This window comes from Pongo abelii, chromosome 10 (genome assembly GCF_028885655.2).
Source record: "Pongo abelii isolate AG06213 chromosome 10, NHGRI_mPonAbe1-v2.0_pri, whole genome shotgun sequence".
Taxonomy (NCBI): Eukaryota; Metazoa; Chordata; class Mammalia; order Primates; family Hominidae; genus Pongo; species Pongo abelii.
Genome location: NC_071995.2, coordinates 122,248,665 through 122,276,234, shown reverse-complemented (window position 1 = coordinate 122,276,234; position 27,570 = coordinate 122,248,665). Strand labels below are relative to the sequence as shown.

The window sequence follows — 27,570 nt, the reverse complement described above, 5'->3', positions numbered from 1 at the left end:
AGTACTTGTAAACACTGAATAGAAGCTAGCCAAATTTTTAATTCTAATAATAGCTAATACTGATTATTGGATTGTCTATGTGCAAGGCACTATTCCAAGTGCTTTTTTTTTTTTTTTTGGTATTAACTCATTAAATCCTCACAATCACCCCGTACAAGTATTATTACTGTCTGCATGTTACAGGGAGGGAAACTGACACACAAGGAGACTATGTACCTGCCCAAGTTACACAGCAGTGGATTGGAAGCAGAGGTTCTGTTCCAGCAGCCACATGTCCCCTCCAAGGTGAGGATATAATACTGATGCCTGAATCTTTGGGGGAGGAGGCAAGTCAAGTGGGCAGAGATTATCCCTATCTGAGACAAGTTTCAGAGAGGGGAAGTGACTTGACCAATGTCACATGGCTGACACTTAAAACTGATGCTGGAACTGGATCTTTTGCATCTAAGCCAAGGGCTCTATTCACTGTTCCAATCTGCCACCAGTGCCCAAGCATGGAGGGGACAGGGATCTGGGCTGGTAATAGGGACTTCCAGCACAAGACAGGTGCAGTGATGATTCAGAGCCTCCTGAGAATCAAGTCTAGTAAATTATAAGTCACAATGACATCAGCTAAAATTTATGATGCTTACTATATGCCATTGTTCTAAGGCTCAAAATGCATTAACTTTTAAGCTGGGTGTGGTGGCTCATGCCTGTAATCCCAGCATTTTGGGAGGCCGAGGCGGGTGGATCATTTAAGGTCAGGAGTTTGAGACCAGCCTGGCCAACATGGTGAAACCCTGTTTCTACTGTGGCTGGGTGCAGTGGCTCATGCCTGTAATCCGCCAAGGCGGGCAGATTACTTGAGGTCAGGAGTTCTAAACCAGCCTGGTCGACATGGTGAAAGACTGTCTCTACTAAAAATACAAAAAAATTAGCCGGGTGTGGTGGCTGGCACCTGTAATCCCAGCTACTTGGGAGGCTGAGGCAGAATTGCTTGAACCTGGGAGATGGAGGTTGCAGTGAGCCCAGATCGTGCCACTGCACTCCCGCCTGGGCGACAGAGCGAAATTCCATCTCAAAAAAAAAAAAAAAAAAAAAGGCCGGGTGTGGTGGTACATGCCTGTAATCCCAGCTATTCAGGTAGCCCAGGCACGAGAATTGCTTGAACCCAGGAGGTGGAGGTTGGAGGTTGCAGTGAGCTGAGATTGCCCCACTGAACTCCAGCCTAGGTAACAGAGTGAGACGGTCTCAAAAAAAAAAAAAAAAAAAAAGCATGAACTTTTAATCTTCACACACCCTATGGTCCCCAGTATACACATGAGGAAACCAAAGAGCTCAGAGTTCTGGGAAACACGCTCAAAATAACATCAGTAAGCTTTTCTGGTTCCCCAGGAGGATGCTTACCAAAGCTTAGACATGCTGGTGTGACACAGTCAAACTGTAAAAACAAAGACACACAGGTGGCCTTGCCTGCCAATAAATATTTTAATTTGTTTCATTTTTATGATGACAAATAATTTTCAAGTTTATTTCCTTGTTTAAATACAAAGCTAAACCACAAACAGGTATAATCAAGACATTGTGTCTCACATTTACACTCCCATCGGATCCTCTTCCAATTTGCTGACCACTGACCAGGCTAGTGGCGGGGGCGTGGGAGGGAAGACTTTCTTAGGTAGCACCGTCGTGAGGCCCGAGGTGGGGTTGGGGGGGAATCAAAGACGAGGACAGGCTCTCATACCTGTCTCCATTCACATTTACCTGGGACCAGAGTGGACAGGAGACACCAGGTCATGGCTCCTGAGCCCCGGCCCCCTGGACTGAAGGGACAGTGCGTGAGAATCAGTTCTGTGAAGGGCGGGAGGAAGCAGCCACCTATTCCTCCTGCCTTCACAGTTAAGGTGAAAACCTTAGCCCTATCCTTGATTCCTGGGGGCCGCCGGGCCGTGCGTGCTCCCCTGCACACCTGGGTGCCTTTCTGAGGCTGGCAGCAGCGGCTGGGGTCAGGGATCCTGGGCTCCTAGGCTCATACCTCACCTCACAGTTGCGTCCTTGCAGGAGGACACTGGGTGTCTGACAAACACAAGGCCTCGACAGCAGGTCTGGAACTTTCAACCCCAGCAGGATGAGGGGGAATGGGGGTGGATGTCAGGTAAGTAATTTCTGGTCCCACTACAAAACTTTATTTTTGATTAGAGTACCATTCTCAATCTCTTCTACAAAAAGCAAAAAAAAAAGCAAAAAAAAAAAAAAAAAAAAAAAGCAGCCACTTCACTCACTTTGACCTATATACATGTAAGTTGTTTTCTGTGGTTTTATTTATTTTTAATTTTTTTTAATTTTTATTATTATTTTTTAAAATAAATTCAGTGTTCACATTTTTATAAAGAATTAACCCAGTTTCAGGAAACCCTGCCCCAGCAGGGCAGGTAAGCAACACTCTCCCTGCCCACATCTAGTTTGATTTCGCGCCCTGATGCTTCAAGGTGCCCAGAAAAGCGGCAGCTTGTGGAAGAGGAAATCTATGCCCAGCCCGTGCTTGGGGCCCAGGGCTCAGTAAGCTTTCGAGAAAGCAGAGGGGAAGACTAGCTTACTGCAAAAACCTTTTTAAAAAATATTCATACACTTCAGTGAGCGCCTGTCGAGACGTTAGGAGAACAAGAGCTTGGAAACATCCCGTCCAGGCCATTGGGAGGCAGCGTCTTCCTCACACCCCGTCCCTGGATGTCGGGGGTGCAGGGGGAAGGTCCCGGCTCTTCCACTGGAGAAAGGAGACTCACCTGGCTTCCTAGTTCATGTTTGACTCTTTCCTCTAAAACCTGTGCTGAGTCTTTGACTGCATGCACGGGAAGCACAAACGTTCGGCTTGTATGCAAAAAAAGTACAAAAACAACTAGAATATAAAAGTTTTGGTAATATAAGGCCATCTGTTCAAGTCCACCTTGGAAACCTGTAACAGATATTTAAATACTACAGTGAAAAGGCATCTTAATATACTTTTTAAAAACATCTGAAGTAATCCGCTAAGATTAAGTGTGTAAAAAAAAAATTCAATTCCCTTTGAGGGCACTTTGTCCTTTGAAGAAGGGAAAGTGGGGCGGGGAGGGCGCGGGGCCCACCGGTTAATGCTTCAGCCACGGGTGGGCTTCAATGGAAGCCTTGCTGCGGTCCCCATAGTCATACAGGAGCTCCTCCCCAGCCGCGATGTCTCGGGAGGCAATGAGGATGAGGTGAGGTACGCCGTCGATGTCGTGCAGTTTGGTTTGGCAGTTCCCACATTTGCTGTGATTGATCAGTCTTCCCAGGCGATTTGTCTCTCTAGTTGCATCCACGCTGGAGGGGAGGGAGGGCCAGAGAGGATTAAATGGATAAAGAGGCTTTTCAACCCGGAGAGAGTCACACTTGTGCTCAGCTCTGGTGGGATGTTGATTTAAAACCATGTGTTTTGGAAAGATTCAATTCATAAAGCTATTTTCTTTTTCCTTTTTAGAGGGGGTCTCGCTCTGTCGCCCAGGCTGGAGTGCAGTGGCACGATCACGGCTCCCTGCAGCCTCCACCTCCCAGGCTCAAGTCATCCTCCTACCTCAGCCTCCCGAGTAAGCTTTGACCACAGGTACATGCCACCACATCAGGCTAATTTTTAATTGTTTCTGTAGAGACAATGTGTCCCTATATTGCCCAGGCTGGTCTCAAACTCCTGGGCTCAAGTGATCCTCTGGCCTTGGCCTCCTGAGTTTTTGAGATTACAAGCATGAGCCACCAGGTCTGGCTCAATTCGCAAAGCATTTTTTTTTGAGAGGGAGTCTTGTTGCTCTGTCGCCCAGGCTGGAGTACAGTGGCGCGATCTCAGCTCACTGCAACCTCTGCCTCCCAAGTTCAAGCGATTCTCCTGCCTCAGCCTCCCAAGCAGCTAGGACTACAGGCATGTGCCACCACACCCAGCTAATTTTTGTATTTTTAGTAGAGACGGGTTTGTTTTTTTTTTGAGACAAAGTCTCACTCTGTCGCCCAGGCTGGAGTGCAATGGCGTGATCTCGGCTCACTGCAACCTCCACCTCCCAGGTTCAAGAGATTCTCCTGTCTCAGCCTCCCAAGTAGCTGGGACTACAGGTACACACCAATACGCCCAGCTAATTTTTATATTTTTAGTAGAAACAGGGTTTCACCATGTTGGTCAGGCTGGTCTCAAACTCCTGACTTCAGGTAATCTGCCCGCCTTGGCCTCCCAAAGTGCTGGGATAACACACATGAGGCACAGTGTGTGGCCAGCATTTTTTTTTAATTTATTTTTTGAGACAGGGTCTTGCTCTGTCGCCCAGGCTAGAGTGCAGTGGGGTGATCACGGCTCTCTGTAGCCTCAACCTCCTAGGCTCAAGTGATTGTCCTACCTCAGCCTCCTGAGTTGCTAGGACTACAGGTGTTCACCACCATGCCTGGCTAATTTTCTTAAAATTTTAAAATTTTTGTAGAGGCAGGGTATATCCCTATGTTGCCCAGGTCTCAAACTCCTAGGTTCTATCAATCTTCCTGCCTCAGCCTCCAAAAGCACTGGGATTACAGGCATGAGCCACTGCGCCTGGCCCAATTCACAAAGCCATTTTTTTTTTTCCAAGACGGAGTCTTGCTCTGTCACCTAAGCTAGAGTGCAGCGGCGCGATCTCAGCTCACTGCAACCTCTGCCTGCCGGGTTAAGGCAACTCTCCTGCCTCAGCCTCCTAAGTCGCTGGGATTAGAAGCATGTGCCACCATGCCAGGCTAATTTTTTTGTATTTTTAGTAGAGACAGGGTTTTGCCATGTTGGTCTCGAGCTCTTGACCTTCATGATCCATCCACCTCGGCCACCCAAAGTGCTGGGATCACAGGCATGAGCTACCACGCCTGGCCCACAGAGCTATTTTTGAGAGCCTGCACAGGCCCTGGGTTGGGGGAAGGGGTAGGACCCAAAGGGCTCTTTATGGAGGCACAGGAGGAAATGGTAGTTTCACAAAATAAATGGATTAAAAAAATCAACCCCGCTGGGCGTGGTGGCTCACGCTTGTAATCCCAGCACTTTGGGAGGCTGAGGCGGGTGGATTACCTGAGGTCAGGATTTCAAAACCAGCCTGGCCACCATGGTGAAACCTGTCTGTGCTAAAAATACAAAATTAGCTGGGCGTGGTGGTGCATGCCTGTAATCCCAGTTACTCGGGAGGCTGAGGCAGGAGAACTGCTTGAACTTCGGAAGTGGAAGTTGCAGTGAGCCAAGATCGCGCCACTGCACTCCAGCCTGGACAACGAGTGAAACTCCATCTCAAAAAAAAAAAAAAAAAAAAAAAAAAATCAACTCCACTGGTCCTAGCCAGGAAAGAGCACTTAGCGATTTCCAGAGCTGCTCTGGCCAAATGCCCTAAAGGAGAGCCAGGTGAGCTGCTTAACAGGTTTTCATGTGACGAGCCCACTTCTCCCCTTGGATGAGATAACATCCAGGACAGCTCCAATTCCAAAGATTAAAAATGGGAAGCTGGGGCCACACACGGTAGCTCACGCCTGTAATCCCAGCACTTTGGGAGGCCAAGGTGGGCAGGTCACAAGGTTAGGAGATCGAGACCATCCTGGCTAACACAGTGAAACTCCATCTCTACTAAAAATACAAAAAATTAGCCGGGCATGGTGGCATGTGCGTGTAGTCCCAGCTACTCAGGAGGCTGAGGCAGGAGAATCGCTTGAACCTGGGAGGTAGAGGTTGCAGTAAGCCAACATTGCACCACTGCACTCCAGCCTGGGCGACAGAATGAGACTCTGTCTCAAAAGAAAAAAAAAAAGGGAAGCTGGGGCCAGGCGCAGTGGCTCACACTTGTAATCCCACAACTTTGGGAGACTGAGGCAGGCAGACCATCTGAGGTCAGACCAGCCTGGCCAACATAATGAAACCCCGTCTCTACTAAAAAAAAAATATATAAGAATTAGCTGGGCGTGGTGACGCACACCTGTAATCCCAGTTACGCGGGAGGCTGAGGCAGCATACCTTGAACCCAGGAGGTGGAGGTTGCAGTGAGCCAAGATTGTGCCACTGCACTCCAGCTTGGGCGACAGATCGAGACTCAAAAAAAAAAAAAAAAGGGAAGCAGGCGATAATTGCATCACAGCTTTGAAAAAAGGCAACAGCTCGGGCGCAGTGGCTCATGCCTGTAATCCTAGCACTTTGGAAGGCCAAGGTGGGTGGATTGTCTGAGGTCAGGAGTTCAAGACCAGCTTGGCCAATGTGGCAAAACTCCACCTCTACTAAAAATACAAAAAAAAAAATTAGCTGGGCTACTCTGGAGGCTGAGGCAGGAGAATTCTTTGAGCCCGAGAGGAGGTTGCAGTGAGCCGAGATCACACCACTGCACTCCAGCCTAGGCAACAGAGCAAGACTCCGTCTCAAAAAATAAAAAGAAAGTCAACAACAACAAAACCAGAAGACTGGCCACCAAACAGAATCAGGAGTTCCTGGCCCTTTGGCCTCTCCTCACTGCCCAGAGGACAGAAAAGCCACTCTAAGCAACAGTGGACTCACCAGTAGGTTTTGCTCAGATACTGAAAATAGTACATGTAGCAGCCCGTGGAAGGGTCCTGTGCGTACAGAGCCTCCCGTTTCTTGGCGTCGGTGATCTCGATGAGGTCCCCGTGGTATTCCACCACAAAGTCACCCCGGGAGAACTGCTTGGTGGCAATCACACCCCTGCCTTTGCCATCGATGAGGTCAATCTGTCAGGAGGTGATAAGAGAGGGTGTTGGTTCATAATAGCAATGGATGCCACTGCACAGCAGGTCTCCGGGGAGCTGGGGGCTTACCCCAGTCTTTAACAGCTGTACTGAGCTATGTCATAAAATTCACTCACTTTACATGTACAGGTTGATGGGTTTTATGAAGTGTATACAGCTGTGCAACTGTCACTACAGGCCAGCTCTAGAACATTCCCTCACTCCACAAACGTGGTTCCTTGGTGCTCATCTGCAAAGCAGTTACATCAGAGCTCGTGAGAGATCTACTAGGTGGAGATTGCCCCATTTTGTAGATAAGGAAACTGAGGCTTAAAGAGGCACAACCACATGTCTGAGGCCACACAGCTAGGCAGTGACACAGCTCAAATCCACACACCTGGTTTCTCTGTCTAGGGGCTGTGCGCTATGCCTTCCTAGGCGAACAGCAAGCCCAGTGTTCTGGGTCTCTACCTCATTCCACAATTTCTCTCCTGTGTCTCCTCACTCTATTCTACATGGAGTTGAATGGGGTTGCTGGAGGGGCCCAGGACTTAAGCTGGAATCCCCCTAGGTGGTGGGTGGAAGTGGAAGCTTTCTGAACCCTGAGCCCTAGTCTAGGCCCATCTGAGCCCCACTGTAGAGAGTACTTCTCCTCTCGCCCAAACTAAGTGTGCTTGAAATACAGTTAAGAGAAAAGCACATTTCTTGGGCATTGTCATTATCTAGGAAAACAATATAAAATGTATTAGTTTCTCCTTTTAAAAGTTTCCCTGGGCATCAGCTACATATTGTATAATCTGATTTATATGAAATGTCCAGAAGAGCAACTCCACTGAGACAGAAAGCAGCTGAGTGGCTGCCAGGGGCTGGGCAGGGGAGAGGTGGGGATGGTGGGCAGTGTTAAGTAATGGGTAAGGGTTTCCATTTGGGAGGATGAAAAGTTCTGAAATTAGACAGGGATGATGGTTGCCTTGCATTGTGAATGTACAAAAAGCCACTGCATTGTTTAACCACAATTTCTAAGAAAAGCTTCCCCTGGATAACATTTATATACAAAGCCCATTTATGTTTCCTTCATAAGACATTTTCTTAACAAGTTTTGGTATTTGGCTCTTTGACAACCTAAAAGAGTCTGCCTGGTCACCATGGCCATTAGAGGGTTAAAGCCACATGGTGGCCACTCTCAGCCACGGGACCAGGGAAGGTGAGCTCTTCCAGCTTTAGCTACGATGCAGCAAGCACAGCAGCCCCTTACCTTCATTCCTTCTTCCTTCCCACTTTCAATCAATTCATCTATTCTTTTCCTTTCTTCAGACTGGGCAGAGAGAAAGAAAAACAGCATCAGTATCCTCTCCTAGGCCCATCATGGGTAGCTTGATGGTCTTGAGCCCTGATTGCCCAGGCCAGGCCCACCGGGCCACAATCGGCCTCATTTGGCATCACTGGGGATCATGGGTCCCCAGTGATGGCAAAGCCCCCAAGTATCCCTCCTTTTCTCATCACCCATCTGTTGTGGAAGATCTGTCACCTGGGACTCAACTGGATCAGGAGGGAAACAGTGGGGACCCAAGAACAGAATGGGGCTCGTAGATATGTTCTGTTGCCCATGCAGCATGTTAAAAAATGTCCAACTTGCCCACACCTGAAAATCAGGCCTCTGACTTCACAGAAAATCAGGTACAGTGGGCCAGGCGTGGTGGCTCACGCCTGTAATCGCAACACTTTGGGAGGCCGAGGCGGGTGGATCGTAAGGTCAGGAGTTCAAGACCAGCTTGGCAAATACAGTAAAACCCTGTATCTATTAAAGATACAAAAATTAGCCAGGTGTGGCAGGCACCTGTAGTCCCAGCTACTAGGGAGGCTAAGGCAGGAGAATCGCTTGAACCTGGGTGGTGGAGGTTGCAGTGAGCCAAGATTGTGCCACTGCACTCCAGCCTGGGCGACACAGCAAGATTCCATCTCAGAAAAAAAAAAAGAAAAAAAGAAAATCGGGTACAGCAGATCAGAGGCTATGCCCTTTGGATGGGACACAAGTGGTCCACATCCCTCTGGTCTGATGGCTCATACTTCTATCTGTTTAGGATCGCTGAGATTCACCTGTATGGAGGCCACTACCATGGATGAGAAGAGGGCCTCCAATCCCGAGGGTCAATACAGCCCTGAACAGAGAACTGGGAGGGGGCACCCCCGGATCCACCTCTCCTCTAAGGCCACCCCTCCTGCACCTACCTCCATCCCTAACCCTGGGTTCTACTGCTCTGCCATTGCACAGATACTACGGAGCAAAAGGGAACCAAATGAAGACAGATCAGAAGCTCCAAATCAGTGTGGCTCACCCCAAACCAGCATGTCTTGACGGCACAGACTTTCACCAAACCAGATGGCACGTGTCGGGAGCCTGACACCAACTGCTGAGCTCAGCCCATTCCCCCTACACAGAGGCCCAAACCAGCTCGCAGCTTTTCCAGGCACTCAATCCACACCTGCAATGTGCCAGGCGCTGCAGTCTGTGCTGGGAACAATGGTGAATGAATAACCTCAAGGACAGTCCCAAATCCTGCCACCTCCTCTCCATCTCCATTCCCACTGTGGCCCTGCAACCCAGCCACGGCCCCGGCCACCTCGCTAGTCACCAGGCTTTCACTCTGACCCCAGGGAACACTCAGTTCTCCACATGGCAGCCAGAGGGGTCTTTTAAAATGTAAATGAGGCCAGGGGCGGTGGCTCTCTCCTGTAATCCCAACACTTCAGGAAGACCAGGAAGAAGGACTGCTTAAGGACAGGAGTTAGAGACCAGCCTAAGCAACAGATCCAGACCCTGTCCCTACAAAAAGTAAATAAGCTAGGTGTGGTGGCGTACACCTTTGGTCCCAGTTACTCTAGAGGCTGAGGAAGGAGGAGGATTGCTGGAGCCCAGGAGGTTGAGGCTGCAGTAATCCATGACTGCGCCACTGCACTCCAGCCTGGGCAACACAGTGAGACCCTGTCTTAAAAAAAACAGAAAACATGACCAGGCATGGTGGCTCACGTCTGTTATCCCAGCACTTTGGGAGGCTGAGATGGGTGGATCACTTGAGGTTAGGAGTTTGAGACCAGCCTGGCCAACATGGCGAAACCCCATCTCTACTAAAAACACAAAAATTAGCTGGGTGTGGTGGCGCACACCTGTAATCCTGGCCACTCAGGAGGCTGAGGCAGGAGAATCGCTTGAACCCAGGAGGTGGAGTTTGCAGTAGGCCAAGATCACACCACTGCACTCCAGCCTGGGAGACAGAGCAAGACTCCATCTCAAAAAGAAACAAAAAACAAAACCTTCCCATAAACTTATTTAATAGTAATATACCTAACAAAACCTCACATATCAATATTAACCTTAAACATAAATGGACTAAATGTTCCACTTAAAAAATATGAAAGATAAGAGTCAAGAAGGTTAAAAAAAAGAAAGATATATGCCTGTAATCCCAGCACTTTGGGAGGCCGAGATGGGCGAATCACAAAGTCAGGAGATTGAGACCATCCTGGCTAACACAGTGAAACCCCATCTCTACTAAAAATACAAAAAATTAGCCGGGCGTGGTGGTGGGCACCTGTAGTCCCAGCTACTCGGGAGGCTGAGGCAGGAGAATAGTGTGAACCCGGGAGGCGGAGCTTGCAGTGAGACGAGATCACGCCCCTGCACTCTAGCCTTGGCGACAGAGCAAGACTCCGTCTAAAAAAAAAAAAAAAAAAAAAAAAGAAAGAAAGATATATATTGGTGGAATAGATTAAAAAAAAAAAACACTTGGTCAGGTGCAGTGGCTCATGCCTGTAATCCCAGCACTTTGGGAGGCCAAGGCAGGTGGATCACCTGAGGTCAGGAGTTCGAGACCAGCCTGGCCAACATGACGAAACCCTGTCTCTACTAAAAATACAAAAATCAGCCGGGCATAGTGGTGCACACCTGTAATCCCAGCTACTTGGGAGTCTGAGGCAGGAGGTGGAGGTTAGTAAGCCATAATCATGCCACTGTACTCCAGCCTGGGCAACAGAGTGAGACCTTGTCTAAAAACAAAAAACAAAAAACAAAAAAAAACTTCAACCAACAGTAATATACCAATGTTGGTTGTTACTTAGCTGTGACAAATTCACCAGAGTAACTTAAGTGAGAGAAGCTGGGTAAGGAGTCTGGGGAACTCTCTGTATTATCTTTGCAACTCTTCTATAAAATTAAAATTATTGGCCAGGCGCAGTGGCTCACATCTGTAATCCTAGCACTTTGGGAGGCCGAGGTGGGCGAATCACAAGGTCAGGAGTTTGAGGCCAGCCTGACCAACATGGTGAAACCCTGTCTCTACTAAAAACACAAAAATTAGCTGGGTGTGGTGGCAGGCGCCTATAATCCCAGCTATTTGGGAAGCTGAGGCAGGAGCATTGCTTGAACCTGGGAGGTGGAGGTTGCAGTGAGCCGAGATCGCACCATTGCACTCCGGCGCGAGCTACAGAGTGAGAGACTGTCTCAAAAAAAAAAAATTGCAAAATAAAAAGATTTTAAAAACTTTTTGGCTGGGCGCGGTGGCTCACGCCTGTAATGCCAGCACTTTGGGAGGCCGAGGCAGGCGGATCACAAGGTCAGGAGATCGAGACCATCCTGGCTAACACAGTGAAACCCCATCTCTACTAAAAAACACCAAAAATTAGCCGGGCGTGGTGGCGGGCACCTGTAGTCCCAGCTACTTGGGAGACCTTTTTAATTATTTTTTAAGATAGGGTCTCACGGCCGGGCTCAGTGGCTCACGCCTGTCATCCCAGCACTTTGGGAGGCTGAGGCAAATGGATCATGAGGTCAGGCGTTTGAGACCAGCCTGGCCAACGTAGTGAAACCCTATCTCTACTGAAAATACAAAATTAGCTGGGTGTAGTGGTGGGCGCCTGTAATCCCAGGTACTCAGGAGACGGAGGCAGGAGAATCACTTGAACCTGGGAGGCTGCAGTGAGCCAAGATTGTGCCATTGCACTCCAGGCCAGGTGACAGTGTGAGACTCTGTCTCAAAAAAAAAAAAACAAAACAACAAAAAACCCACAAAAGATGGGGTCTCACAATGTTGCCCAGGTTGGTACTGAACTTCTGCTCTCAAGTAATCCTCCCACCTCAGCCTCCCAAGTAGCTGGTGTCTTTTTTGTTGTTAATTACTCCCCATTCGAAAACAAGCCCTAAGGGCTGGTCTAGTTTACTGTGGAATCTCCTGGTCTAGAACAGTGCACACAGCAGGCCCTCAAAGCAACACCACCACCATCACACACACAGCCACCTTGCTGCGTGACCCATTCATTGCAAGTGTGCAGAGTGTGCTGAGAAGTACGGGGGCCCGTGTAAACAGGAGTGATCATGGAAAGACTGGGGTAGTGGAATGGGGGTTTTTCTGCTGGGACTGAACACGGCAGGTAGGAGATGCGCAGAGGGAAGCTGGGACCAGACCAGATGCCCCAGCACAAAGCCAGGGAGGCTGAGTCTCCCAAAGGCCTGGAACTTGGGGCCTGCAAACAACCAGCCCTGGGTTTCCTAAAGGGAATTCTGGCAGGAACCCACAGATGGGCCTAGAGGGAGATGGAGTGGGAGGGATACAAGGTTGGAACTAGTGCGGTTGAGGAGCGCCTGTGACCAGGAAGGAAGGGACTTTCCCAAGCGGAATCAGCAGGCTGCTTGCACATCTGGCCCTGGGGCCAAGCTGGGCGTGAGGAAGCCCAGCCATTGCCAAGAGGCATGGTCCCTGCCCCACTGCTGGCTGCCACCCGACCCACAGCCAGGCCAGCCGGCCAAGGGGGCCCCTGCAGTGAAGCACTTGGTGGGTAGGGCATCTCTCCAAGGCCCACCTTGCATCCAAACCCAGCAGCCCTGATCCCACCCTGTTGCCCAGGACACACGCCCTGGCGCTAGGCCCGCCCTGGCTGCTGTCTTCAGCCTCAGTGGAGGTATATAAGAGGCTCTGAATTGCAGTTTCAACCCAGACCATCCGGCCAACAACAGGCTCTATTATGCCACACCCTCCTGGATCCACAGCCTGGGCCCAACATGGCAGTCAGGTCAGGACTGACCCCACCCTGCAGATGAGCCCCAGCTGTCCCGTTCTTGGGCTTTATCTGTGCAGTCAGAAAATATTCCACCCTGACCAGCTCTAGCCACGTCATCCCGGCCAGCTATGGCCTCCCTGCCCTGGCCAGCAACAGCTTGCATGGCCAACACAAACAGTAGGGGGCACAGCACGGCTCCTGGTCCAGGAACAGGGCAAGCTTTCTTGTGTTTGCAGACCGTGCTTTAGGGAAGCAAGTGCGTTCTTCCCTTCTGCTCATCTGCTGCAAGATTTAGCAGACCTGCATCCTGTCCCATCGCAGCCTTCACTCTGCCCAGCACAAACTCTTGCTTCTTATTAACAAGGTCAACTCGGCTCCCCCCACCCTAAAGTCCACAGCAGCCCTTGGTGGATGCTCAGCAGAGGCCGTGTGTGTGGGCACGCCGCAGCTCCAACCCTGGCTGGGAGGTGTCTGGGATTCTGTGTCCTGGCACCACCTCACCGTCTGCAGTGCTGTCTTTTATTTATTTATTTTTTTAAGACGGAGTTTTGCTCAGCCACCCAGGATGGAGTGTGGTGGCGCAATCTCGGCTCACTGCAACCACCGTCTCCTGGGTTCAAGTGATTCTCCTGTCTCAGCCTCCCGAGTAGCTGGGATTACAGGCACCCGCCATCATGCCTGGCTACTTTTTGTATTTTAGTAGAGACAAGGTTTCACCATGTTGGCCAGGCTGGTCTCGAACTCCTGACCTCAGGTGATCCGCCCACCTGGGCCTCCCAAAGTGCTAGGATTACAGGCGTGAGCCACCGCACCTGGCCCAGTGCTGTCTTTAAGAGTGACCTAGCAGGCCGGGCACGGTGGCTCACATCTGTAATCCCAGCACTTTGGGAGGCTGAGGTGTGCGGATCACCCGAGGTCGGGAGTTCGAGACCAGCCTGACCAACATGGACAAACCCAATCTCTACTAAAAAAAAAAATACAAAATTAGCTGGGCGTGGTGGCGAATGCCTGTAGTCCCAGCTACTCAGGAGGCTGAGACAGGGGAATCACCTGAACCCAAGAGATGGAGGTTGCGGTGAGTCAAGATCACGCCATTGCACTCCAGCCTGGGCAACAAGAGCAAAACTCCATCTCAAAAAAAAAAAAAAAAAAAAAAGTGACCTAGCACAGCCTCCCACTGCCGACAAATGTTTTAAACAGCTCATTCTTGGCTGAAAGACATTGCCTTTTTCAGGCAATAAAACCAAAGCTGCTCTCTGTGGGGAAGAAAATGGACCTTTTTTAAAAATTTTTCTAAATGAAGCTTCATCAATTAAAAGAAAAAGAGAAAGAATACTAGACCACTGTGTATCTGCGCATTAACATCAAGAACGCTGAAGGAGTTTGCATGAGGGCTGAAATGCTGAAACTGCCAAAGCCGGGGTCCCCACCTCTCTGTGTAGGATGCAATCCTGAGCACCTCTCCCAACCCGGTGGTCACTGTGGGGGTGAGGGAGAGCAGAGGGGCAGCCCCAGGTGTCCCTGAGGAGGAAGAGCAGAGGGACTTGCCATGCCCTGGGTTTCCTTCACAGAAAGGCAATAACCACACCTCACTGCAGCAAATATTGACTGCCTGCTGCAGAGCTCAGCCCTCTGCAAACATGGCAGTGGAGGCCCGCACAGGCCAGCTGGCCTTCCAGCCGGTGCTGCTCACTGGTCTGCAGGCTCCTAGCATGGCAGCAGCATGGGAAAGAGCAGACGGGAGTGACAACACTGAGGAAGCAGGGGTGGCGATAGTAACAGTTAGCTGGCACTTACTGAGTGCCAAGCATGGTTCTAAGGGTTCCTCTTGCATGACCACATTTATTGAACGCTCACCACAGCCCTAGCAGGTACTATATTATTGTACCATTTTACAGACTGGAGAGCCAAGGCATGGACAGGGTAAGTGACTGGCCTGAGGCTACGCAACCAGCAAGTGGCTCCAAGCCACTGCTGTTTACCACCCTGGGCCACAACATGGAAAATTCCAGAAAACAGACAAGAAAAGCCTCTGAAAGAACAGGCAGCCTTTCCCACAGTCCCAGGCTCTCAATGGCTCTGCCAACAAGTCCTGGAAAATCCACCTTCAGAGTCGCACCTGGCTTTCCCTGCCACATGCTACAAGTCACAAGGTTCCTTCACACAAGTGTCTTAACCAAGCCCTGCAGTGACCCCAGCAGAAAGGCAGGACAAGCTTTGTTAGGAAGCCCGATAGATCCAGGAGAAAACCAAGTCCAGAGGGGCCAAGAGACTTGCCCCAAGATGACGAAAACAAAGCTGAGGACACACACACATATGCATACGCCAAGCACTGCCCGGTGGGCGACCCTGCCCCTCCACAAACTGGAATTTAAAGCATGTGACTACCTGCAACTCGGCTTTGCTCTTCCTGGAGCTCCTTCGGACAGGGTAGAAATCCGTAAGTTTGCGATTCTGTTGCGTTTTTCCTTGAGCTCTGGGTAAGAGGGGAAGAGGAGAAAATAAATATCAGGACTGAAAACCTGGAGGCACACAGCTCCTTAGAAGGCACACACCAAGGAGGCACACAGCTCCTTGGAGATGATGTCACTTAAACACCTTTGTCTACTGGAGCCTGCAGGTCACTCAGTCACCTGCCCATGAGGGCCTCAAAGGAGTTTCAAAGACGGGCTGCTGGCTGGGCGCAGTGCTTCATGCCTGTAATGCCAACACTCTGGGAGGCTGAGGCAGGAGGATCACTTGAGCCCAGGAGTTCAAGACCAACCCAGGCAACACAGCAAAACCCTGTCTCTAAAAAAAGGAAAGAAATTAGCCGGGCATGGTGGTGCACACCTATGGTCCCAACTACTCGGGAGGCTGAAGTAGGAGCATCACTTGGTCCTGAGAGGTTGAGGCTGCAGTGAGCTACTGCACTCCAGCCCGCATGACAGAATAAGAGCCTGTCTCAAAAAACACAACAGTTGGGTATGGTGGCTCATGCCTGTAATCCCAGCACTTCGGGAGGCTGAGGCAGGCAGATCACGAGGTCAGGAGTTTGAGACCAGCCTGACCAACATGGTGAAACCCTGTCTCTAATAAAAATACAAAAATAAGCAGGACATGGTGGCATGCACCTGTAATCCCAGCTACTCAGGAGGCTGAGGCAGGAGAATCGCTTGAACCCAGGAGGTGGAGTTTGCAGTGAGCCGAGATCGCACTATTGCACTCCAGCCTAAGCAACAAGAGACTCTGTCTCAAAAAAAAAAAAAAAACAACAACAACAACAACAAAAAACCCCACAAAACACCAACCACCAAAAAAGACAAACAAAAAAATAAATTTAAAAAACAAAGGCTGCTTATGCTGGGGTGGGTGAGGAGGGGAGGAAGGAGAGGCTCTTGAACTCTGGACCCATGCCAGATCCAGAAACTGACAAACAGTGGCATCCCTGCTGATGACTCGGGGCATCTGAGTCTTTGACGTGAGAGAGGCTGAGAGGTGGCCACTGAACCCACATGGGCACCTGAGCAGGCTTCCCTGGCATCAGACGAACCAAACTGCTCCATGTTAGGAAGAGGACTGAAGGCGGCACTTACTTTTTTCGGGGGGCCTGTTTGCCCTTGATGGGCTTTTTCAGGGCTTGCTTGGCGATGGCTGCATTGGTGGAATCACAAGATGAGGGTGGAGTTTTTGGAGGTTCTGCTGCTTCAGATTTTTGGTTTGGAAAAGGTGCCAGGGGACCTCTCCTGGCGTCTTTGATCTTCTGTTCCTCGGACTTCATGGCACTCCGTACTGCGTTCCCAGCATTTCTTTTCTCTGCAGGCGGAGGTGGGGGAAAGACAGGGGTTTATTCTGTATTCTGTCTCTCAATTTCCAGACCACCAGCTGCATTCTAAGACAAGCTTTGAGAAGACAGGATCCTGGGTTTGTCAGGCAGGAGTGCCCTTGGCCTGTTAAGCCCCGTGTCTGCTATGGGCTATGACAGAAGGAGTGCCTAGCTCCAGCTCGATTTTTTGACCAAGACACTGGGCAGAGGTTTTAGGCTTTGAGTCCTGACGTGGGAGATAGAGAGCCTGTGAGGCAGAGGCACCAGAGACGGAGACGCTGGCAAGGGCACTTGATCAATAGCTTTCAGGAATCAGGTTGCAGACTCAGATCAAAAGCTCCATTCCTGAAGGCTGGGACAGCATTAGGGGACAGGAGTCAGGTAACAAAGCAGAAACTCTTCCCCAAGAGCTGCCTGGCACCCTTCATTTCAGACTCTGAAGAAAAAGAAGGTCCCCTTCTAGTGGCATTGAAGCCCCAGGTTCACAGCAGTTCTCAGCATGGTGCCCCAGCAGACTGGCCTGGGTATTGGGAGACACACTGCAATGATCTGTCACTTAAAACACTTGCGGAGTGCCAGTGTTGGAAAACTGCTTACCTTTTTAAAAAATGTTTTACTTTTAAATAACTAAGTAAATAGGCTGGACACGGTGGCTCATGCCTGTAATCCCAGCACTTTGGGAGGCCGAGGCGGGCGGATCACCTGAGGTCGGGAGTTCGAGACCAGCCTGGCCAGCATGGTAAAACCCCATCTCTACTAAAAATACAAAAATTAGCCAGGTGTACTGGCGGGCACTTGTAATTCCAGCTACTCGGTAGGCTGAGGCAGGAGAACTGCTTGAACCTGGGAGGCGGAGGTTGCAGTGAGCTAAAATCATGCCACTGCACTCCAGCCTGGGCGACAGAGTGAGACTCTGTCTCAAAAAAAAAAAAAGAAAAAAAAATTAAGTAAATAGTACGCTGCTCACAGATGTAAAATGGTGCAGCCACTTTAGAAACAGTTTGGCATTTTCCCAAAAAGTTAAACATAGAGTTACCATATGACCCAGCAATTTCACTCCTAGGCATCTATTCCAGAGAATTAAAAACATATGTCCCCAAAAAAATCTATACAGGAATGTAACAGCTTATTTGTAATAGCCAAAAAGTGGAAACAACCCAAATGTCCATCAACAGATGAATAAACAAAATGTGGCCTATCCACAAAAGGGAATATTATCCAGCCATAAAAAGGAATGAAGGGCTGGGCACGGTGGCTCCCCTGAGGTCAGGAGTTCGAGACCAGCCTGGCCAAGATGGTAAAACCCCGTCTCTACTAAAAATATAAAAACGTTAGCCAGGCGTGGTGGTGTGCGCCTATAATCCCAGCTATTTGGGAGGTTGAGGCAGGAGAATTGCTTGAACCTGGGAGGCGGAGGTTGCAGTGAGCCAAGATTGCACCATTGCACTCCAGCCTGGATGAGAGAGAGACTCCTTCTCAAAGATAAAAAAAAGGAATGAAGCACTGATACTTATTACACCGCGGATGAACCTTGAAAACATGATGCTCAGTGAAAGAAGCCAAACACAAAAGGCTACATATTTTGTGATTCCATCCATATGAAATGCCCAGAACAGGCAAATCCACAGAGACAGAAAGTGCTTTAATGGTTGCCTTGGACTAGAGGGATAGGGGAATCGAAAGTGACGCCTAATGGGTACCTTTCTGGGGTGATGGAAACGTTCTGGAATTAGACCGTGGTAATGGTTGCACAACTCTGTGAATATACTAAAAACCACCGACTCATACGCTTTAAAATGAACGTTATGATATATTAACTATATCTAGATAAACAAAACAGAAAAATAAATAAATACATTAGGCCGGGCACAGTGACTCCACCTGTAGTCCCAGCACTTTGGGAGGCCAAGGCGGGTGGGCCACCTGAGGTCAGGAGTTCAAGACCAGCCTGGCCAACATGGTGAAACCCCATCTCTACTGAAAATACAAAAAATTAGCCGAGCGTGGTGGCGGGCACCTGTAATCTCAGCTACTTGGGAGGCTGAGGCAGGATAATTGCTTGAACCCAGGAGATGGAGGTTGCAGTGAGCCGAGATTGCACCACTGCACTCCAGACTCTAAGACAGAGCGAGACTCTGTCTCAAAAAAAAAAACAAATAAAAACCATTAAAACCATCCAGATCTTTCTTCCTCCTCTACACACCTTCCTGGGTGAAATCAGAGAGAATTAAAGCCAGGACATCAGGCCCAGGAGTGTGTGGTGCCCGTGAACATCATCTGTCACTCAGTCTGTATCACAGCAGAATCATGGACAAGAGCCTGGACCTTGGGGTCTCCAAAATCCAGCTGACCTAAATTCTTTTTATTTTTATATTAGAGATGGGGCTTCTCTCTGTTCCCCAGGCTGGAGTGCAGTGGCATGATCATAGCTCACTGCAGCTTTAAACTCCTGGGCGCTAGGGATCCTCCTGCCTTAGCCTCCCAAGCAGCTGGGACTAGATGCATGCCACCATGCCAGGCTCATTTTTTTTATTTTCATTTTTGTAGAGACGAGGCCTCACTATGTTGCCCAGGCTGGTCTCAAACTCCTGGGCTCAAGCAATCCTCCTGCCTTGGCCTACCAAAGCGCTGGAATTACAAACCCGAGCCACCATGCCCGGACTCTGACCCAAAATTCTAATCATGGCCATTTAGTAAAACCACGAGCCAAATACACTAGCTTGTATACCAGGCCACCATTTGGTACAATGTATAGACTGCCCTATTTTAAAAGACTAGAGTCCGGGCAACTACCACTTATAGATAGTGCCTCTCCCCAACCCTAGGAGCAGGAATTCTAAGTGCCACAGGTCCAGGGATGAGCTGGCAGTGCAGGGGTGAAGAGCTGGCACATGGAGTCCATCACAAAGCCCTTTGGCATCCACGCTGCAATCACCCTTCAAAACAGTCCTGTGTGTGTGAGGTCAGACTCCTCTCTCCCCATTTACAGATGAGAGAACGGAGGCTCAGAAGAGAGCAGCAACCTATCTAAGCCTCCTTCTTTCAGGTGGCAAACTTAAGATTGGAACCCAAGTCATCTGAAGATCAAATAAAACAGTATTGCCCTGTGTACCAGGGGAAATCAAGCACAGGGTGGGCTCCTGTCCCCAGTTCAGGGCTTGCCCGGCCCTGGTTCTCAGATCCGGCCCCAAAGGTCATGCCAAATCGTCATTTATGACACTTTCTGTTAGCGAACACAAGGCTTCCTTGTATGGAGCTGCTGGCAGCCAGAGGCTCTGCTTCTTTCAGACAAGTTTTAATTAGAAGAGAGCATGGTGAATTGGGGAAAGCTGACACTCCCCACTGCAGCTTTGAAAGGGAATATTTGGATTAGAGCAAGATGTCTAAGAGGTTTCAGTTTGTTTTGCAAGACCAGACCGTTTTCATTAACCCTGTATTTTCGGGTTCAACATTTTAACTCCAAATCTCATTGCATAGGATGCTGCTTCAGAGACTAACACCAAACGCTTGAGTGGCAAGAAACTTTAGAAATGGGGTCAAGGCAGCTAGGCGCCATGGCTCATGCCTGTAATCCCATCATTTTGGGAGGCCAAGGCGGGTGGATCACCTGAGGTCAGGAGTTCGAGACCAGTCTGGCCAACATGGTGAAATCTCGTCTCTACCAAAAATATAAAAATTAGCTGGGTGTGGTGGCGGCCGCTTGTAATCCCAGCTACTCGGGAGGCTGCGGCAGGAAAATCGCTTGAGCCCAGGAGGCGGAGGTTGCAGTGAGCTGAGATCGTGCCATTGCCCTTCAGCCTGAGGGACGAGAGCGGAAATCCGTCTCAAAAAAAGAAAAAGAAATGAGGTCAAGGCCAGCTCATAAAAGGGAAGGAAGTCAGTTCCCTACACGAACACATTAGTTACGTCTGCAATCGCCTGGTCTGTACAACCTGAATTCATGACTTCTGCACTTTCAGCACTTGTGAGCCTCTCTAATTGTGGGTCAGGTATGTTATTTTTGCAACTAAGCAAGACAATCAAGCTTGAAGGACATGCTAACTCTAGCGAAAGCAGGGAGAACCTGTCAGACCAATAGGGCACATACCCTGGGACAAGCCACTCTTTCAGCAGCAAGACAGAACGTGGCTCAGACCTCTCGAATCTGAGACTGAAAAGGCTGGATAAATATATATGTGCATTCTTGCAGAGGACAGAGGCTTCTGCAACCCGACCAGCTGGGATCAGAACGAGGCCATTTCAAAAGCTTACCTTCTCGTTTCCTGTAGATTCCGGCTAATGGTTTCCCCTGGCATTTGACTTCGTGATGTGCAACTGAGTTCTCTTCCTGAAGGGGGAAACGCATTCCAGAGCATTTGTTCGGGCTCATGTAGGAATAGATCTTTGACTGCCCGGTAAATACGTTCTCCTAAAAAGACAAAAGCATATTCTGAAAGAGGCTTGAAGAAGAAGATCCTAGAGCATTCACGAGGAGGAATACAAAAGATGAAAATCAGACAACACCGTTTTTCAAAAACTGGGCTACCAGGGGATGCCAGCCCCCGTTGTCTCAGGAGAGCACTGGCAGGTTTAGAATCCCAGGTCCAGTGAAACGTTTCCTGAACGCGCTGGTCTCTAAATCACCAAGGGGACAGCTGGCCAGCAGGAGAGTCGGCTGCAACCCAAGGTCTATATAGGAAGGAGACAGCCTACCCGCAACAGGGAGGTCAAAAGGACCTGGGCATGTGAAGAGCTAGGCTATCTTTAGGAGTTCACTCCCCTGGCAGGAGCCGCAGGGACTCAGCACAGAAACAGGCCCCGGAAAACCTGATTAACCACTTGGTGCTGAGGGCGGCTGGTGGGCCTGTCAGCACAGCCAGAGCCCCATGCGTGCCGGAGCCTGACCCCTCTCAAATCACTGCAGCCCCGCAGCCTCCCAGGGCTGCGACGGGAGGACTTCTCTCAGGGTGACTGGGGAAGCTGGGAAGAGCAGGAGCCACAGCCTGCGCATTCGGGGCGGCCACTTTGTCGCAAGCCGCACCTGGGCGTCAGTAAGAGAGTGGACGGGGCGGTGGGGCGGTTCAGGTCACTGCGGGCGTCTCTGGGCGTGGCGCCCCTCCTCTGAGTAAGTACAGATGGAGGAGGACGTCCCCAGAAGCAATGCGGGGCCCTCGCCGCCTCGGGGACCATTCAACACCGAGGCGGTGAGACCCGTGACCTCTCCGAGGGGCCCGCGCAGGCCCCGCACAGCCTGGGATGGCGGCCACCTCCACGGAAGTAGGGTCTTGGGCTGCGGAGACGCCATGAAGGCGCAGTCAAACTTTTCCGAGGTCAAACACCGCCAGGCTCATGGCGGAGCCGTGTGGGCGCCACTCCCAGCCAGGCGGCAGCAAAGGAAGCGGCCGGCCGAGCGCCCCGGGGCGGCGCGGGCGGGTACCCGGGGTCGCCCATGTGCTCGCGGCCCCGGCCCGGCGGGCGCGCCGCAGGGGTGCGGGGAGGGTGCCTGCTTACCCCGTCGGTGCGGGGCCTCCCCGGGCCCCTCCGCTCCACCATCTCCGGGCCCGGGGCCGTCGCTGCCACCGCCGCCGCCGCCGCCGCCGCCTCCACCGCGCGGGGCTTGGACATCTTCCTGCCTGGAGAGGGGGACCCGGGGGAAGCGGAGGAGGGGGCGCTCAGGGCGCGGCGGGGCGGGGAGCGGGGCCGTCCGGGCCGGGCGCCGCGACGGCGCCTCCCGCCGCAGCCATATTTCGAGGCCCCGGCTCTGGTGAGCCGCCCGCGCCGCCGGGAGGGCCGGGCCGGAGCCCGCGTCGCCCTCCCGCCGCCCGGCCCGGCCGGGCCCCACGCGCCGCCCGCCCCCCGCGCGGCCGGGCCCGACACACCCACCTGCAGCCCGGCCAGGCCCATGGTGGCGCGCCCCGCGCCCTCGCCGCCGCCGCCGCGGCCCGGCCACCACCGCTGCCGCTGCCGCTGCTGCTGCTGCTGCCGCCGCCACCAGCGCCGCCGCGGCGCCCCGGGGAAGGGCCGGCGGCGCCCCACGGCGCCCCCTTCCCCCATGGCCGGCGAGGCAGGGCCCGGCACCCGCGCACCGCGGCAGCCCCGGGACGCCCGGGGCGAGGCACGCAGGGAGGGAGGCGCAGGCGGCGCGTCCTCCGCAGCCTGCCCGCCCGCTCGCAGCCGCCCACCGTCCGGCGCCCGGCCCGGGGAGGGGGCTGGTAGGGGCGGCGCCGCCAGGCCGCTCCGGAGGGCGGGCGGGCGGGCGCGGCGAATCCCGGCTCGGGCGCGCCCCCTCTCGCGCGGCCTCAGCCACTCGCGGAGGAAGGGGTGGGAAACACCGTCATGACAGCCCAGGCTCCCGCCCGCCCGCCCGCCAGCCCGCCTGGCTCCTTTTTCCGCTGGCTCTGCGGATATTTTGGGAACCCGGTCTGCGCCAGGCGAAATCAGCAGCGGTGAACGCGCCAGACCAGGCCCTCGAGTGTGCCCGGCGCTGTGCCCACCGAGAGTTTCACAGGCATTGAATCCTCCCCGCACGCCCACGGGGGCAGGTCCTGTCGGCATCCCAGCTTACAATGGTGACACTGTGACTCAAGGGATGTGCAGGGGTTTGTCCCGGGCCACAGAACTAGGAAGTGATGGGGCCAGGTGTCAAACCCAGAAGGGCTGTACTTGACCGGTAGGAAGCCCTGGGGAGACAGAGCCAGGAGTTATAATGATCGGTTTCCTGGGCGAGTCTCTTGCCGTTATCTCATTGAAACCTCACAGCAGTCCTGCAAAGGTAGACACCATTATTATCTCTTTTCAACAGATGGAGAAAGTGAGGAGCTTGGCCAAGTTCTCAGAACTAGATGGGTTTCCAGCCCCAGCCAACTGACCCCAGGGCCTTGCCCTCCCAGCCACTACCCTTCCTGGTTACAGATGAGGAAATGGAGTTTGGGAGGAGCAAATGGTCTTGCAGAAGGGTTTAACACGTCACCTTGTTCTCCTATCCCGCCGTGAGAAAATGCCCCCATAGGCAGACGAGGTTCCCATCACTCTGGTGGCTGTTTCAGCATAGCTCACTGCCCTGCACCACTACGCTGTGGCCATTAAGGCTTGAGGGCCCACAGCCAGATTCACTGTATTTGTGCAAAGTCATAGATGCAAACAAGACACTTCAAGGCATCCAGCTCCTGCAGCCTGGCCCATGGCCTGGGAGTCAGGGGCTGGACTTACTTCCCTGCTTCTGCCCAGAGGTGTTTTGTGACCGTCGCCAAGTCACTTCCCCAGTCTGGGCCTCAGTGTCCTCATGGGTAAAAACCAAGAACCTTGAATTCCATAATCCACCGGAGCACCTTCCAACATCCACAGATAAGCAAATGGCTGTTTGTAGCCATCCTCCCACCTAGCCTCCCTCGCCTCCCACTGGAACGGATAAGACTGAGTAGGATTAGGTGGTAACAGGTCACTGCTCAGACAATCCCTCCCAAATCAGCTCATGCTTTAGCATCCTTCAAGGCAGGGTCTCCAGCCCAACCACTAACTCCAGTGGGCTAGGTACTCTGCCTATGCCCTCTGCAGAGCCTACTACAGTTGAATACCCAAAAGATTACCCAGAGGGTGAAAGAGGATTCGAAAGTGACACTCTGATAACCAGGTTGAGCCATTTGAAAGCATCTTCTATTTCTGCAAGGCAGAGAAGTTTTGCAGCTTAACTGCCATGAGAATCATGGTTTTGGAGCAGGAAGCACCCACATAGATCATCTTGTCCATTTCACATTCTAGTATACCGAGCCGCACCCCACGCCCCACTCATGGTCATAGCTTTCTCTGCATTTGAGCCCCCAATTGCAGGGGACACATTACAAGTCTGGCACCTATTCCTCTCAATTCTGCAGCTCCAGTACCTAGAAGATGTAAATACAGATCATTCAATGTAAGTTTCAAAACAGTCCTTTCTCTGCAAGTTTATATGTATATAACAAATATACCAGCTGGGCGTAGTGGCTCACACCTGTAATCCCAGCACTTTGGGAGGCAGAGGAAGGCAAATCACCTGAGGTCAGGAGTTTGAGACCAGCCTGGCCAACATGGCGAAACCCCGTCTCTACTAAAAATACAAAAATTAGCTTGGCCTGGTTGCGCGTGCCTGTAATCCCAGCTACTTGGGAGGCTGAGGTAGGAGAGTCGCTTGAACCCGGAGGGGTGGAGGTTGCAGTAAGCCAAGATTGTGCCACTGCACTCTATCCTGGGTGACAGAGTGAGACTCTGTCTCCTAAAAAAAAAAAAAAAAGAAAAGTCTGTATTTTTGGAGACCCCCCACCAGGTGCTAAGGGATAATGAACTGGAGATGGCAAAATGAGGAGGGCAACCAACCAAGAGATCATACAACAATGGCAGTAGAAATAGCGAAAGGTAGGTGGACTGACCCCTGAGACTAATATATTGGGGTTGTAAATATTTGCATGATTATAAAACTTCAAAATAAGTGAGGTGTTGCCTGGCATCTGAACAGTTTGTTTCTGTGACCCAGCAAGGCTCTCAAAGTGAATTGCAAGTTCAAAGCCCAATTTTCTAGAAGAAAAAAACTGTTCATTTGAAGTGCTGTAAATGATTTGGTATTTACAATTCTAAATATTGGCCAGGCGTGGTGGCTTTTGCCTATAATCCCAGCACTTTGGGAGGCCGAGGTGGGCGGATAACCTGAGGTCAGGAGTTCGAGACTAGCCTGGCCAACATGGAGAAACCCCATCTCTACTAAAAATACAAAAATTAGTTGGGTGTGGTGACAGGTGCCTGTAATCCCAGCTACTGGGAGGCTGAGGCACAAGAATCACTTGAACACAGGAGAGGGAGGGTGCAGCGGGCTGAAATCACTCCACTGCACTCCAGCCTGGGTGACAGAGAGAGACTCTGTCTCAAAAAAAAAAAAAAATCTAAATCTAAATATCCAATTTAATAGCTTGCAAGGGCAGTAAAGCCTAAGAAACAGGTAACTACTAATTTTGGGGTCAAGTGAGACAGTGAGAATCAATAACTAATAATTACATAGGTGATTTGTAAGCTGGCCATGGGAGGAGCTGACAAACATTATCTTCACTTTGGGTAAGTAAGGGAGGTTGGGTGGCACAAGCAAAGACCCAGCCAAGCTAGAGTCTGGACAGCAAGTTTGGACTTCAGGCTTCCTCTTCTAAAAAATGAGAATAACAATTTGTAAAGATCAATTGAGTTAATAAAGTGCCTGGCCCTCAGTGGTAATTAGTATTATTTTGTTGTTGTTGTTGTTTGTTTTTTTGAGATGGAGTCTTGCTCTGTCGCCCATACTGGAGTGCGGTGACGTAATCTCGGCTCACTGCAAGCTCCACCTCCCAGGTTCAGGCAATTCTCCCTGCCTCAGCCTCCCAAGTAGCTGGGATTACAGGCATGCGCTGCCATGCCCAGCTACTTTTGTATTTTTAGTAGAGACGGGATTTCTCCACGTTGGTCAGGCCCGCCTCGGCCTCCCAAAGTGCTAGGATTACAGGTGTGAGCCACCATGCCTGGCCATAATTATTATTTAGTCATATTTTAAGTATTTCAATGATAGATGGTTAGTTTTATTCATAGATTAATTAATGCACTACTTTTAAAACAAGTAGTTTAAATGATTTTGCTGTGATGGGAAGAATGAACCCAGGAAGCATAGTTTTATTAAAATTTGTCAGATAAATTAGTCAGATAATGTTAAATATACTTTTAGATGCTTAACACTTTTCTAAGCAAAAATATTAGTATTAATTTTCTCCACGAGTTGGGTGATGAAGCTCTTTAACCTGAAGTTTACTATGCCTCATTTTTTCATCAGGCTCTGGGTAAGTCTTATCCCAAAAGAACCTCTAGGGATGCTAGGAGAATAAATGATGCAACTGACTTCAGGGCCTGAAAACAAAGGGACCCAATATATATTTGCTGAATGAATCATTATTTTATTCATTATTATTGCTATAGGGAGCATACTGCACTAAAGCAAATTCCTACTAACACTTGGAAGCCTTGGAATTTTGAGAAAAATATAATACCCCAACTTATTTTTTTTAATAGTAATTCTACTCAACTTTCACGCTCAAGTTTTTGGCCCTTTGGCGTGAAGGAGACGCAGTGGCTGGAAATGACCAAGCGGTTGGAGATCTCTTTGCCGCATACCTGGAAGGCACTGTCCTGACAGCCAACTAAGTATGCAGAGGACTTCAGACAGGGCATCGCCTCCCAGGGCTGTACAAGCCCACCCAAGCCATCTACCGGGGGGCGAAGTTCTAACCAGATGCGGGGCGAACGACCGCGCCCGCGAGGTGCCAGGAACCCATTTCACCCCAAAGTGGGCCAGCGGGTCCCGGCCTTCGCTCCGGCGGCGCAGAACTGACTCAGGACGTGGGGAGGGAGGAAAGGCGCCTGCTACGGTGTCCACCCTGACGCGCACCCCAATATGCAGGTTATCGATCTGCGCCTTCGCCTCGGGATCACCTCCTTTCCCAAAGAGAGAGAGCCTCAAAGTGGGCGAAGCCTCACTCCCGCCCCCGCCCCACTTCTATCAATAACACCTATTCCCTGGAGGTGCCCTGCGCTTTAGTTTCCAAAGGGCTCTGACATATGGATCTGCTGCCGTGGAGAGGCAGGCCCGCAGGTTCTCACTTCATAGAAGGGAAACAGAAGCACGGCAGTAGGAGGGGTTTCTTAGGAGGGGTTTCTGGGGGCATCTGGAGCCGCAGGGGGGGCCGGCGGGTTCCGCAACAGCACCCCCACTCCCCCCCACGCGGGTCCCCAAGCTCGCCCCGAGCCACCCAAGGAGGACGCCTCCCCGCAGCCGCTGCCTTCACCCCGGCCACCCCTCCAGCACGACCCCCGACCCAGCCGCTCCGGCGCCGGCCACTTGGGCAAATACCTCTAGCCATGGCTCCACTCTGTCACCGCCTGGGATCTCCCGGGAAACCCAGCTTTCGAAAAAAGTTGCAACAACTGCAGCCAACTGCTCCGCCGGGCTCCAGCTGCTCGCCCCGATTGGCGCCCCCGACCGCCTC

General features: G+C 51.2%; 2 protein-coding genes across 6 annotated transcripts in view; one reads left to right on the top strand and one right to left on the bottom strand.

Moving 5' to 3' along the window:
* RILPL2 (Rab interacting lysosomal protein like 2) overlaps positions 1-10,454 on the top strand; it is a 36,725-nt gene extending 26,271 nt beyond the window's left edge. The window contains exons 5-6 of one of the 2 annotated variants that reach the window (XR_010135838.1): positions 184-285; positions 8,790-10,454. The gene's annotated coding sequence lies outside the window, so the exon portion shown is untranslated. Of the gene's footprint in view, positions 1-183; positions 2,588-8,789 lie in introns of those variants that run through there. The other variant, XR_010135837.1, reaches the window with a different exon arrangement.
* Positions 2,299-27,570, bottom strand: KMT5A (lysine methyltransferase 5A). 4 transcript variants are annotated; one of them, XM_024257194.3, is made up of 8 exons: positions 27,435-27,570; positions 22,055-22,176; positions 20,816-20,972; positions 16,335-16,554; positions 15,148-15,235; positions 7,964-8,023; positions 6,521-6,711; positions 2,299-3,318 (listed from the first exon to the last, which is right to left on the bottom strand). In XM_024257194.3, exons 1-8 carry the CDS (start codon positions 27,442-27,444, stop codon positions 3,108-3,110), a joined length of 1,059 nt encoding a protein of 352 aa, XP_024112962.2. In that variant the 5' UTR covers positions 27,445-27,570; the 3' UTR covers positions 2,299-3,107. The 4 variants fall into 4 exon arrangements, with proteins under 4 accessions (XP_024112962.2, XP_054384402.1, XP_002823984.3 ...); XM_054528427.2 differs by lacking the exon at positions 27,435-27,570 and adding an exon at positions 22,427-22,494; XM_002823938.5 differs by lacking the exon at positions 22,055-22,176 and having other exon boundaries at positions 27,435-27,541.

Excerpts from the sequence above, each read along its gene's own strand:
- KMT5A (XM_024257194.3), bottom strand. Across the intron at positions 8,024-15,147 it reads AGAGCAAAGCCGAGTTGCAG|TCTGAAGAAAGGAAAAGAAT; the intron begins GTAGTCACATGC and ends CTCTCTGCCCAG. Across the intron at positions 6,712-7,963 it reads GGAAGGAAGAAGGAATGAAG|ATTGACCTCATCGATGGCAA; the intron begins GTAAGGGGCTGC and ends ACCTCCTGACAG.